A 13,376-nucleotide genomic window follows, 5' to 3' on the forward strand; every position below is an offset into this window, starting at 1 on the left:
GATCCTGGTGTCGCTTTATAACTGTTGCTGATGCTTTTGCTTGTGCAGTTTCTGCTGCTGCTGCTGTTGAGAAGTGCCATCGAAATGATGAGCACAAGGATGATGATGAAGTTCTATGTGGCAAAAAAGGCAACTCCCCCAGCATCACATTTAGCAGCATAGCCATGTGCGGCCCGAATCGGGAAAGGTTACGGGGAGGAAATAAACGATCGGATAAGATAGCGCATTGTAATGAATGAGCGCCGTCGCGCGGCTTTACGCCGATTTGAGCGACGGCGTGGCCCACAAAAAAGTCTCTGCCCAGAAATCAAGACCACAATCGGCCACGCTGTAATCGGACGCAGCGTGGGGTTCATGATATCTCTGTGGGCTTTCAACCTTGTGTCTAGCGGTTTCCTGTGGCAGCATAGCAACACAATCTACACGGCGAGATATGATAAGAGGATGGTGATGCTTCAGCTTGAAGGTTAGTTGGTATTGTAAGCATTACACGATGACACATGCGGGGTAAGTTTTCTGATAAAATGGAGATCACTCCCGCACCTAATAATTTACATTGCAAGAGATAATCATTTTATGTTCGTAATTAATGGAATAGAACTGACAATATGCTGCACGTAAAGCGGACATATTCTCTTCTCTGGGTTATTTGTTTAAAAACTAAAAAACTTTTAAGAGCGAGCTAAGGTTTATTTGTTATATTTCAGCCGGTTAACTGCACATGTGTGTTTTAATATTACATCATTAAATTAAAAATGTTCATGAATGTTTGGTTGTTGTTTATTATTTTAATGATTATTTTACTTGTTTTTAAGCAAAAGAAGAGTAGAGTATTACATGTATATTTAAAAGAATATCATCAATTTTTATGATACCTTCACTTGAGGTATTTCAAATTTCAAAGGTTCAGTCCAGAGCTTTTATGCTACGATTGGAACTTGCATTGAAAACGTTGGTTTTGGGAATCGCGATTGAAAGTAGCGATCTGCATTGAGCCATGCATGAATGCGTGATTTTCCTAAAATCAATATCTATATCAGTTTTACTTTGATTGATCAAAAAATTCTACAAGTAGTCTTGAAAGGCTCAACACACACGAACAAATGTAGTTATAAATGGGTTTTAAAAAAAATATTGCCTTTGCCTTCTTTTATGGCCGAGTAAAGGCGAAGATGAAACTATTAAATTCAATTTCGATCTGATTAATAGGATTCTTTCACGTAACGATTAGCATATCAGACGTAACGCTGTTATCTATTTTTATCCTACCACACTGACCGGGGCTTCACTGTCGGAAGGAATGACCAAGATCATCAAAAGATCATCAGTTGCTGGAGTAGAAAGAGATACACACTGGTAGCAACTGCACCAGGAACTATCCCAACCCAAATACGTCACCGATACAGCTCATGCGAAAATGTTAAAACCTGACATTTCGATGATCGTCTTCGCACAATGGTCTGTCATACATCACGATCGTTTTTTTATTTGGTAAAAAAACATGCGGAGGAGCTTGAAAAAAAAAATTGGTGGCCAACACCCTGCCCCCATTGCTATCACCAACGCTCGGACTCGCCAGAAACTCAACGAATTTGACGATCGCCAGGGCGCGTAGCATTTCTCCACTGATGCACTCCAACCCGTTTGCTAGTGGCGGTTGGTGTGGCCATTTCAGTGCGGTTAACCTTCTGCACCATGTGCAGATGAGCAACGGCCAGGCAATAGAGATGATGCCGTTCGCCATTGCCACAAACAAAACGATCGCCAAACGGTTCCTAACGGCACCGAAACCGAAAAGCTCGTTGTTTCGTTTGTTGCGCGGGCATTATGGTTCACTCTCACTACTCGGTGGCCACACTCCCACCGCGTGGTGTGCGGTTTTGTTCGTTCGTTCGCTCGTTTGGTCGTTCGTTAGTTCGACGACTACTCGTGCACTACTGCCCTACCGGTGGGCCCATGCTCCGAGAAGATGCGCCCGAATCTGCGAATGTGATCCGACGACCGGCGTGGAGTTGTTTTCGGCATCAGCAGCACCAGGATCCGGCGTGAATCGCCATCGCCACACTGGAGGAACACAACCGCGAGGTGGAGGGAGTGCCCATCGTGTGGCTTCGACGACGACACGGAGAGCTTGCTGAGGTGGTGGATCCGGTGAAGCATGGCCGTGGCGCAGCTTGTTGTCTGTGGCGTATAAAGGTAGTCGATTGATGAGTCCTGCGCTTCATTCGTGGTCTCCTGCAGCACGACGCCACATCAGATCGGATTCGATCAGCGACGAATTAATTCTTGGCATTCCGTCTGTGAGTTTACGCATTACGTTACGTTGCTGCCGCTGGATGCGTTGAAGTTTCTGGAAGAATCCAGCCCGAAGTTAGTGTAGCTCGTGATACGGTGCTAAAGTGATGCTTGTGATGTGCCATTAAACTGGGCATTTGGACGTTTTGTGACCGGAATTACGAACGGAACGGAACGGAACTGTTGGTGTGTTTTCTGTGATAGAGAAAGAGACTTTCTGAGATACAAGTGTCCATTACGAAGCGCTACGTGATACAAGATGGTGAGTAAATGCACAGCACGAACCGACGTACCCAACGGTTACACCGGAATTTCCACAAGATTTCCACGAGTTTTACGAATCCACGAGTCTAACTGTATTAAGGAAGTGCTCCTGCATCTAAACTTGTCTATCTGCTCCGATCGGGTAAACAGGGCGGGCGCAACCTTTCCAATGCCCCCCCCCCTGCCGGCCTCACTTTGCATAACAATGGAAGAAGATCGTTTACTCTTTCTTTCTTTTTCTTTTTTTTTTTGGCGAAAGTAGCAAGAAAGTCTTGCGGCTGGACACCCCCTGGGTGTATAGGTCGCGCGATCTTTGAATGTTACCTCGCTTGTCGACCGCGAATACTATACTCTTGCAACGTTATGCAACGCCTTGGAGCCCGCCTTAAGCATAGGGGGCGCACAGAAGATCATCATTAATCGTCTGGGGCTCAAGCTAGCCAGACAGACGCCACGACACAAGGCTCTGTGAGGCGAAGATTCTTCCTCGATCCGAGTGTAATGCTCAAGCGCGATGCACTGCGCTGCACTGGAAGTTGTTAATGCGCCATTCGAACGTTCCGCGGTCTTTGAAATCGATAGCCCACGAATGACGATATAGCACGGGATGTACGGCGTGTCATGTTCACTGGCCATCAGTAGGACGCCTCTTTTGCTTTTGGGATTCGGCTGAATGGCTGATGCCGGTGCTTTATGGGAATACGATTCTGGTGGTAATGATGCGTGTGATTGCGTGATGCATGTGACGTTGTTTGACCCGTTTTGCCGAAGGGGAAGAGACTGAATGGCAAAGAGGACGAAAAAGCGCAACAGTGACAGACTCATCCTCTCGAGCTAGTGGCGGGACCGGGAACCGCTTGGCCGTAGTGAAAGGGAAAACTTGTCTCGCCCGACAGTCCCATGATGGCCGGCTGTGTATCTGTTGGGAGGATGGATGCTGGGCCCCGTGGCTGAATCGAATGTGCGTGAATGACCGTGTTTGGTACGCTCCACCCAGCCTCCCTCTCTCTCTCTCTCTGTGGCCAGTGGGTGATCGGGAAACTATTTTTCCCATTAGATCACCCACCCACCGAAATAGAAGAAGATGGAGAAAACCGCTTGCCGCGCTTGCTCAACCAATCTACGAAAGATCGGGAGATCTCCGAGGGAGATCACTTCTTTCACTTCTGTCCAACCAGCGGTTTTGGTCTTCGAAAGGCACACAATCGGGAAAGGGAAGGTGTGCCAGGTCCCTGGCCCCCGGATGGGACACCTGGGTGCGTTGTTGGTGTGGTTAGGAAATGCATTCCAAATTCGGTGCCCCAAAACCCGATGGAGCGGCGATCCCAGAGCTTCTAGCTTGGCTCTGTTCCATAACTGCAAATCAAAGCAATCACCGCCATCAAGCGTGGTCTACACGAACTCCATGTCTCATCTCATCAGTTTATGATTGTTCTGTCGGTTACGGTAAGATAGGTGAGGAGGAGAAGGAGGAGGACAAGATGGTCTGCCGTCAGTTCTTGCATAACTCCCCTTTGCCATTGCACTAGCGATAGGCTTTCATCTTCTGCCTTCTTCTTCTTCGAATCTGCTGCTGCTGCTGCTGCTGCGTGAACTCTATCAGCTTGTCATCATATCAGAACGCAGCTCAAGTAATTGGAGTTCGGTGCAGCAGCTTCACCTTGAACCAGTGGCCGCATCGAGCAGCTCGCTCTGACCATCTAAACAACGGACCATAAATTGGTAATTACCCAGTGCTGGTACTAGTGGTGGCCATTTCGCTTCGATATTGTGGCTTCATTTTTCGGGGGGTGGACGACGACGATTGGTCCAATACAAACGCTAATTTGGTGGCCACAACCGGAGTGAAAGGAGGCCGGGAGGCCGAGAGGAAGTGGTAATGAGATGAGACTTTCCTACACATTATCGCAATTCAGTTTCATCTTGAATTAAACGTTGTTTTTGTTCAGCCATCTTCCTCCTCCGTCCTCCGTTGGAACAATCGCGGATCGCAACGGCGGATCGGTGACGCAATGACCGACCGTTCGTCATCTCACAGTTTCGGGAGGGAATTGATTTTGGCCACAAAACAGCTGACCGACTTCTGCAATGTCGTCGCGGGAAATGGGGTGACCATTCGGAAAGGTCAAACTTAGCGACATTGCCACGCGGTAGGGAGAGAATTGCTACCGGGCTATCCGGGAGTTGAGCACATCAAGGTTAGGGCAGGGGCGGTGATTGAGTAAACGGAAATGGATGTGCTCCATAGCTGGAGGGCAGGAACTGGTAGAATGTATCCGTTGGACAATCTTTGATCTTTGAAATGTGCATCTGCCCGGTGACTCTGTCTTCGAGGAGGAGGAAGAGGAGGTCATACATTACACAACGCCTTAGCGGCCATAGAAGTGTGGTATCGTGTACCACTTCCACTGGGGCCCCTTGAGGCTAAAGATGCGCCACTTGGTGTGTTTACTTTCACCGGGAGCCGTGATCTGGTGGTCCCATCGTCATCCCCAGATCGATTCGCGTGGCGACAGTCCATTTTTCGGATGAGTCCAGCCAGTGTCGACATTCGCACTCGGTCACCGTGGCCACCGTTTTTTTTTCTGAACATCACAAACGTCTGCGTCTGCGGAATCACCTTCACCGGGACCGCACACTCGGCGCGATTGTCACCGTGCCACCGTGGGCTGATATAATGTGGTTTTGGATTCAGTTGGCCACTCATCAGACACCTGTATAAATGTCCGTTGAGCTGTGATTGGAGTCCCGTCCCGGAGCGTGTTTCACATTCGTGACGTCGGGTGGCCAGACCTCTCCGGATTTGGACCGTAGGCGAACCGCGGCTTCGATCTTCAAAGTTCATCGCGGTATGGTTACGCGGTGGCCATGGTGTGTGTATGTTTTTGCATAACTTCTGATGCTCGATCTGCGATCCCGATGCGCATCCCGTTTGAACCGTCGAGACAGCGCCAACGATTTGCTAATTGTGGTGAAAGGAACGATACCTCTCGGATGGGGCATGCATGCTTGATCGAGATGAAATGGAATCGAGATGATGGAGGATTCTCACGGAACACGGCAAGCAGGTTCAGCAGAGGTCAACGGTTAGAAGATGAAGTTCTCACCACGAGCGAGCGTGCTGCTCGAAGGCTTTTTGATTGGAAAATCCTTCCTATAGCATGCTCTCCTTTTTTTGTTTCAACTTTTGCAGACGTGGAAGCTTCTCATATTGGTCGTCTGCCTGACAGCGAGCGGTCTCGCAAGGCCGGACGTATCGCATCTCTTCAAGAAGACCGGTGGCGGTGGTGGTGACAAGCAAAAACGGCAAAACTTCATCGAAACATCGGTCGCGGTTAGTGGGAATGGATCGGCGGCAACGGTGGCTGAGATTAGGTCGAATGATGCAGCAGTAGTCGAAGGTCCGGCGGTGCGAATCATGCTGTTCCCCCTGGAGGACAACCAACCGTCACCGTTCCGTCGGTTGGAGGATCGTACGGGCTATAACTACGACAAACCGGACGCACCGCTCGATGTGCATCCTGATTCGAACCTGGTAAGTCCCGTATCAACCCAGGCCCCCGAGTATCTACCCCCAGAGGTAGGCGATGAGACGGTGAACGTTGATGATATACAGCTGCCGAGTAAACCTTATCCGAGTTCGACGACAACGACGACGACACCCGGAACAACACGTACTACAACAACTAGGACGACCACCACCACGACTCCGGTAACGACAACAACAACTAGTACCACGACTGGAGCACCTTACACCACCAATGCGATCGCGAGTACACCACAAGAATTCGACGGTGAAGAGGGTTACGGTTACAAGAAGCCCGAGATCATGCTGCCAACGAACATCAACGAGGTGATTGGTGAGCCGATCGATATCAATCAGCTGGCGACGACGACGGAACCAACCACGACGACCACAACACCGCGAGCATCGCTCGAGTATCTACCACCGAAGCCCAAACCGGATCTCGATGCACCGAAAAGTCCTAGCACCGTCGAACCGTTCACGGAGACCACGACCACGGGTCAGCCCCAATCGTCGACGACGTACTTCTTCTCGATCGAAACGTCGACGCAGTACCCGAAGCTGCCGGAAGTAGTTCCATCGGTCTACCCGGATGCCTCCGGGTCCGTGTCGAGTGTGGTGCGACCACAACCAACCACGGAAGTCCCATCGACATCGGCACCGGAGTATCTACCACCGGACGAGACCGCTGGCTTCCAGATTATCGTGCGCACTGGATCCGATGATGTGGAGGAAGCAACAAGTGATGCAAGTACCACCGTCGCTTCTACGACCGTTACTCAATTCACTGAGCCAAGCACAACCGTGGCGCCCGCCGCACCAGAAGTCGATAGTCTTGTGAGGGAAACTTCTACCGTGCAGCAGGAATTGGAGCAAACGTTCACCACCACCACCACCACCACGACGACCACGACGCCAGAGGAACCATCTACAACGGTGGCAGCAGCTTCAACATCCGCTCCCAACTACAGCACAACCGTGATCATACAGGAGACACCACAGGAAGACACATCGTCGATGGTTTCGCTGATCAACCAGCTACAGGAGATGCTCCAGATTGCGGCCCAGGCAGAAGGATTCGCACCAGAGGTACGCTTCAACGAAGAGGAAGAGACAGCGACCAGCACAAGCGTGGCGCCTTCCACGAGCTACACCACCATCACCGCTAGTTCGACAGTGACAACGGTACAGCCGACTACTGCCGTGACGGAGCCCTCATCAACGGAAATCCCAACGACGGAACCCTCGGAGACACCGTCGCCGCCACTGGAGTCTAGAATATCCCCCGATGAACCTTCGGGCCCATCGTTGATCGATCTCCTGTCCCCAGCGATCACTACGATGCTCGGGAGCACAACGGCAAACGATACGATCACCACCTACCGGCCACAGGTTGGCATTTCCGATGCGATCCAACCGACAACGACGAAGGCGATCCCTGGTCCCGAGGTACAGGAATCGAATGCCGATGAGACGGAGGTGCAGCCAAGGATAGCGGATCCGAACGATGGTTACAACTATCAGACGCCGGACAACAGTTTCACCGTACCGACGATGATGGTTGCACCATCGCACACGCTCGAAGCCGATGGCTATCACTACAAAGTTCCTTCAGTGCCGTTCCCGTAGACCGTCGACGAGACGCACATCACCTCTTCAGTATCAGGAGTACTCGAGTTGTATTAAGGAGGCTAAGTACCCCATTTCCATCCCCCCCCCCCACCCCATTGGCCCCAAGATGGCTCAGTTATTCAATTTTAAGGCAAATTCACACAAACACACCCATACACCCATCATCCGATCATGCACCATGAAGCCATATTCCAAATTAGCTGAGGTAGCCCTAGAAGAGACCAACATCCCATTTGCCTGTCGTCTGAATCAATGGCAGCGACCAGGGTCCGATGATTCCGTGGTCTGTATGTAACATTAAAATCGAATCTCTTCACTCCAAAACAAAAAAAAAAATCTCATAGGATGGTCACAAGCGCGCTTGTTTCCTAACTCAATCCACTGGACACTTGCAAATGCGCCGTTCGGTGCTACTCGCTGCACTTGAACACTCCGCCATCATCGAAGAGTGCTCTGCCGGTGCGAAGTGGTCGATTCGCTGAAGGCTAGAGGCTACTAGATGTGGGATCGAGGTTTGCAGTTGCACGCCCCGTCATTTCTTCGGAGCCACGTGGATCAGATCGACGACGACGACGACGGACTCATTCATCATTTCAAGCGCACCGTTTAATGATTTATTATCCGGCGCATAATACCCAATTCCCCCCGCGGCCCAGTTCCGATTGTCTGAATGTCGAGCAAAAGCCAGCAACCAAGCGGAGGAGGGGTTTCGCTTTTCGGTTTTCCATGATGCAACCGGCGCTGACCTCAAAGAAATGGCCCCAGAAAGCGACACAATACTGAAGGTTTTTGCTATTTATTTGGTTACTCCCGCTGCCAAATATCTTATTCTCGTTTCATTTGCGTCGGAGCGGCGGAGATCAGATGCACGGCATAAACGTTGCGTTGCGACCACAGAACGGCGTCTTATCAAAACATGCTCCAGCCTCGTGATGGATCGGCTTTGATCGTACCGTGCGTTGGCATAAGAGGCCGCGTGTTGGTTGCGGTAACGCCTTTTTTCGGGCCGTGAAGCATGTTTTGACTAGGCGCGCGCCCGTCTTCGATGCGAATCCAGCCCAATTAAGTCCAAGCATTCCAGCAGCCGCAAAAAGGTATGTCTCCTTCATCTTCATCTTCCATCATCAAACCATCGGCGAACGAGCGATTGAACGGAATTCAAATGCTCCGCTTTGCGCACAGAGCAGCTGGCAGTGAGGGCGCATCAGCATCTCACGCCACCACCGCCACCACCACCACATTATGCTGCGCTCTACGCCATTGTATCAAATCGGCCGCAAGTTTAGCTCCAGCATCGCACACCCCCGTCACACCACCGAACCGCAATGCATTCCCGGGGCGGCGATAATAAAACGAGAAAAATGACCGATTTCCACATACACCCCACGCCCGGGCCCGAGGTGGTTCGGCGATTTGGGCCGAATCATCGGGCACAGAGACGACCCAGTTTAGTTAGGGCTGATGCTGCTGCAACCGAGGCAGCGGCCTCATCCGAGGGACGCGAATTTCCTAATTGCTGGTAACCGAAACCGTTCAACTAGACTCCCCCAAACCCCGGGCCTGATAGAGCTGTTTGGAGGGGCGAAAAGAGGGGGCTCTGTGGGGGTAAAGATTAGATATTCCATTCATCCTTCCAGCTGTGGCGGTGCTCGTTGTTATGGAAAGTGAGTGTGATCGCTGGTGTGGTGGAGAGAATGAAGAGTTTGCAAAACACGCAGCCGCAGCAGCAGCAGCGGTGGCTCGTGATAACCGCCGCTTCGGCCAGGTGCCAGATGCCAGATGCCAGCTGAGCTACACTCCACCGTTGGGGCACGCGAACGGCCTGGTGCGCTCCCATGATCGATGTTGATTGGCGATGTTGTTTAGCGGTTAGGATGGGCTGCGACTCCATCAATTGCCTCACTGCTTATCTTCTGCGTCTTCTAGCGAGGCACGCAACGGGTGCTGGGCACACCCCCTGGGCTGGTGGTCAGTTTCATTTATCTCAATTATCGCGAGGCAGGATCTGGTTTTAGGTCCGGCTTTTCGGTCCGGCAATGGAATCATTTAAGGCACGCACGATTCGTGGCGCACGCCAAGTGCAAAGCAGTGCGAAGTAATTTGTGGTTTTATTTTCAATTACCTTTTGCTTCTGAAAAGGAGTGAACAGAGAGTGAAAATGGGCAGCGTTTTAACGCCACATCGATCCGACTGTTGGAGTCGCGGAGAAGAGGAGAGTTTTGCACTCACTTCTTCGGTGGCTGCTGGTCTTCGATGTGAGTTATGCAAGGTGTCCGTATTGTCCACCCATCCAGGGACCATTCAGTTGACTTTTTCGGTTGTCATTTTTCCGGCAACGGCGCCTGTGAATCCCGTTGCCTGATGAGCGATGCGCTCTGATGTCAAGTGAGAGGGGACTTCGATCATAAATCCTTCAACCAACGAACCAACGTTCTGTGAACCTTCTTCTGCGTAATCTGATCATCGCCTGGCTTTCGAAACAAAAGACAGGTTCACTAATACCACCAGTAACCTCTTCCTCTGAAGAATTGTGACATTTTCAATAAGCAAACCATGTGCCCCCCCCGGGGTCCCCACGTTCAGTAGACGAGCAAGCGTGACAAGCCGCAGGCGATTAGGCGTATGAGAAGGTGTTACTAAGATTGATAAACAACCTGTGCATGTGGTTACCGTTGTTGTTGAGGGCAAAATTGAAAACTGCGGTAGCATAACCAGCAAGCTGCGCTGTGGTGAGTTCAGAGACGTTCAGACAGATCACACTTCTGGGTACCGGGAGAGCAAGTACCGCATCACATCACCCTGCGTCACTGGCCGCGTGGCGCATCTCTTAAGTATTTATTGATTAAGTTGTTGTTGCTGTTGCGATGGTCGGTTGCGAAGCATAGATCGAGAGGAGAGGTTGCTCGACGATGGTGCGCTATGCCGGTGACCGTGTTAACCTGCGCACCTGCGGCCGCACATGAATAAATAGACAGATTGGTGAGGATAGAGGCGAAGATGAGGGAGGACTACGATGTAATTATGTAGTTAACCAACGAGTGAGCTCCTTTAGTGAAGCATTAAAACCATCTTGAAGACCGGCACCGGCTCATCGATCTCTTGATGGCCGTGGTAGGTCAACACTCAACCAACCTTCCCTCAATCCCCGCTTGGGAGCTATCGAGGGGAGTTGGAACCCACGAGAATGTATTATTGTTGTACTCGATAGCGAAGCGAAGCGATGTATGTAGTTAAAACGTGATTATTTAAATGTCAATAAAGTGAAATAAACATTCAAAAACCACCCTCGCTACACAACCGGGAAGATGCGAAAGAACACCATCGGCGAAGGTTGGCGACGAAGCGATAGTGTCGCCTCGGTTGGATGCGCTTGCTGCTGTTTACACGATCGTGCACAAATTTCCCCGTATTACATCATCAACCTTCCCTCGGTGGAGTCTTCCTCATCGATCGATGCAGATGGTCACACATCGCCGACCCGGGTGGGGGCAGACCGCGTATCTACAGTAGCATCATCGCAGCCGCTTCCAGAAAAGCTTCATCACCAGCGCGCACCATCACCAGCAGACGAGTGAAGTGTTAAATCGGAATTTTCGCTCCTTTCACGGTGAATCGCGGGCGTACGATTGCGAGCTCCCGGTCCTAGCGGCAAATCCCTGGTTTCTGGGTTGTTTGGGAATGCAGCGGCGACGATCCGAAATAGCGATCCGAAAGGGTGGGAGCTTACTGCTGCTGTCCCTGATTGGCCCGGTTGTTGCTGCTGTGCAGCGCAATCTTGATTCCAAACCCGCGCGATCCATCGCGACCCGAGTAAGCCATTGTTTGTCTCCAATTACCGTTGTCCGGGAAAGGGGGAAAGTATGGAAAATATGTCACGTTTGTAGCGCGCTGATTTCGGCAGTGGAGGAAAAATCGTGCCAATCGAGCGCCGGTAACAATCGCCACGGAATGGATTGGGGGTCTAATCGGTTTGGTTTGGGGGCATCTAGCAAACGATTACGGGTATGATAAATATTAACCGTGGACGCAGATCGAAGTGCTCACTCGGAGTGTCTCCACCTGGCCCTATTTGAATTATGAGGAGAGCTAAACGGAGAGGACGCTGGAAAAGCCGGCAGCTCAGGATGTGCATCGGTAATTGGTCGTTTGCCCAAAACAGCAGCTGCATGATTGAAAGTACTTGACGTCACGAAGCACGTAATGGCCACTTACAATACCTATTTAGGTGGGCCCACCATTGGAGCACAGATTGATTAGCTTAGATTAATGAGAATCATCCTCTTTTTGGGGGAATCCCGAAAAATCTGCCACGATCGAAGGCACGGAGGCCTGAAAACCGCGGGTCATAAGTGGTGGCTCAGCTCACACGCTGCCCTCGGTGAAGCAATCGCCGTCAGACGGTTGATGATGAATTGGAATGTAGTAGGTTGTCTTCCGAAAGTACGCGCAGCGTCGCGTAACATCCACTCCAGCGCTGCGTTTATGCTGCACGGTACTGCGCCTAGCGCTAGGGCGCCAAATTAGTCGAAGGCCACGAGGGATTGAGGGCGTTATGAAGGAGGGCGGCAGAGGTTAGAGGTCCACATAATGAGCTACGTGCCGGTGCAACTCCTGTCATTTTGTGGCGCGTGCGTGCGCTGGGTGGGCGAAGGATTGGAACCGAGAGATTCTTCTTGCATTCTTGTGCATAGCGGATGACTGGTTTGCACAGCGTTCTTCGTGTGAATGGTGGTGCAAAGGAGACACGTTATTCATTCGAACATTCAGCTCAAAGATCGCTGATTTACTTAGTTATCGCTTTATTTTTTTTTTCTCTCTCTCTCTCTGCGCTTTCTCATCTGCGTTGCATCATCGTGTCGCAGCGTTTTCCGATGGAAACGGCTGTCTTGACCTACTCCAATCCGAATTGATGGTCAAGGTTAGCATCGGATGCGCATAGCTTGAGCCCAGACCGATCTCAATGATCGTATCGTGGAAATGTTTGAATAGATAAAGCATTTAATGGGATTTGTATCCATTTTGTCCAGGTCGGAGGTCTGTTCCTATATGGTCTTCCACATGATTTCCTTGTCCGGTTGATGTTGTCTTCAATGAAATGAATTTCATTAGGTATGAGGCTCGTAGATTTCACGTTCGATGTGGAATGGAGCAGCTACGCCGAGGTGAAGATCAATCGAGCCACAGTTCAGTCATTCCGACGACGATGTGTCTCGCAGTGTCAGCGAGTTTTTTCTGTTCTCAATGCACCTAAAAATTTATTTAATCAATTTCCGTTAATCCTTCAACTCGGTATCCTGCGGAATTGATTATTGATTTGGTTTTTAATTATTGACTTTTAAGTTTCAGAATGCTTTTACCGTAAAATAAAGCGATTGGAATTTTATAAGAAGCGTATTTGTTCAATAACGCTTATTGCATTCCATCAAAGCCTTGGTTTAAATAATTCTACAATGCTAAAAAAGAATAAAAGAAATTGTTTGTTTGAAACGAATATTGTTTTGTATTTTTCTGATGACCCATAACGCAGCTACGAAGGGCACCGTTTTCGGTACGATTCAAAAGACTTGCCCCTTAAGATTTAAGCGACGAACCCGGTTTGATGAATCCGCCATCACCATAGTATGACACGTCTCTCTAAATTTGATGCCATGGATGAAGT

At 50.3% G+C, this 13,376-nt stretch overlaps 1 protein-coding gene across 1 annotated transcript; it reads left to right on the plus strand.

The window, feature by feature from the left end:
- Positions 1-4,989: 4,989 nt before the first annotated feature.
- Positions 4,990-7,748, plus strand: LOC126576682 (mucin-2-like). The gene is made up of 3 exons (XM_050237987.1): positions 4,990-5,001; positions 5,753-7,021; positions 7,088-7,748. The coding sequence occupies exons 1-3, from the start codon at positions 4,990-4,992 to the stop codon at positions 7,712-7,714; spliced, it is 1,908 nt and encodes a 635-aa protein (XP_050093944.1). The 3' UTR covers positions 7,715-7,748.
- Positions 7,749-13,376: the final 5,628 nt, after the last annotated feature.

This window comes from Anopheles aquasalis, chromosome 3 (assembly GCF_943734665.1).
Source record: "Anopheles aquasalis chromosome 3, idAnoAquaMG_Q_19, whole genome shotgun sequence".
Taxonomy (NCBI): Eukaryota; Metazoa; Arthropoda; class Insecta; order Diptera; family Culicidae; genus Anopheles; species Anopheles aquasalis.

What these genes read in the sequence shown, in the direction of transcription:
- LOC126576682 (XM_050237987.1), top strand. An exon ending in CAGAGGAACCATCTACAACG is followed by an intron (nt 7,022 to 7,087) that starts GTGGCAGCAGCT and finishes GAGACACCACAG; the next exon opens with GAAGACACATCGTCGATGGT.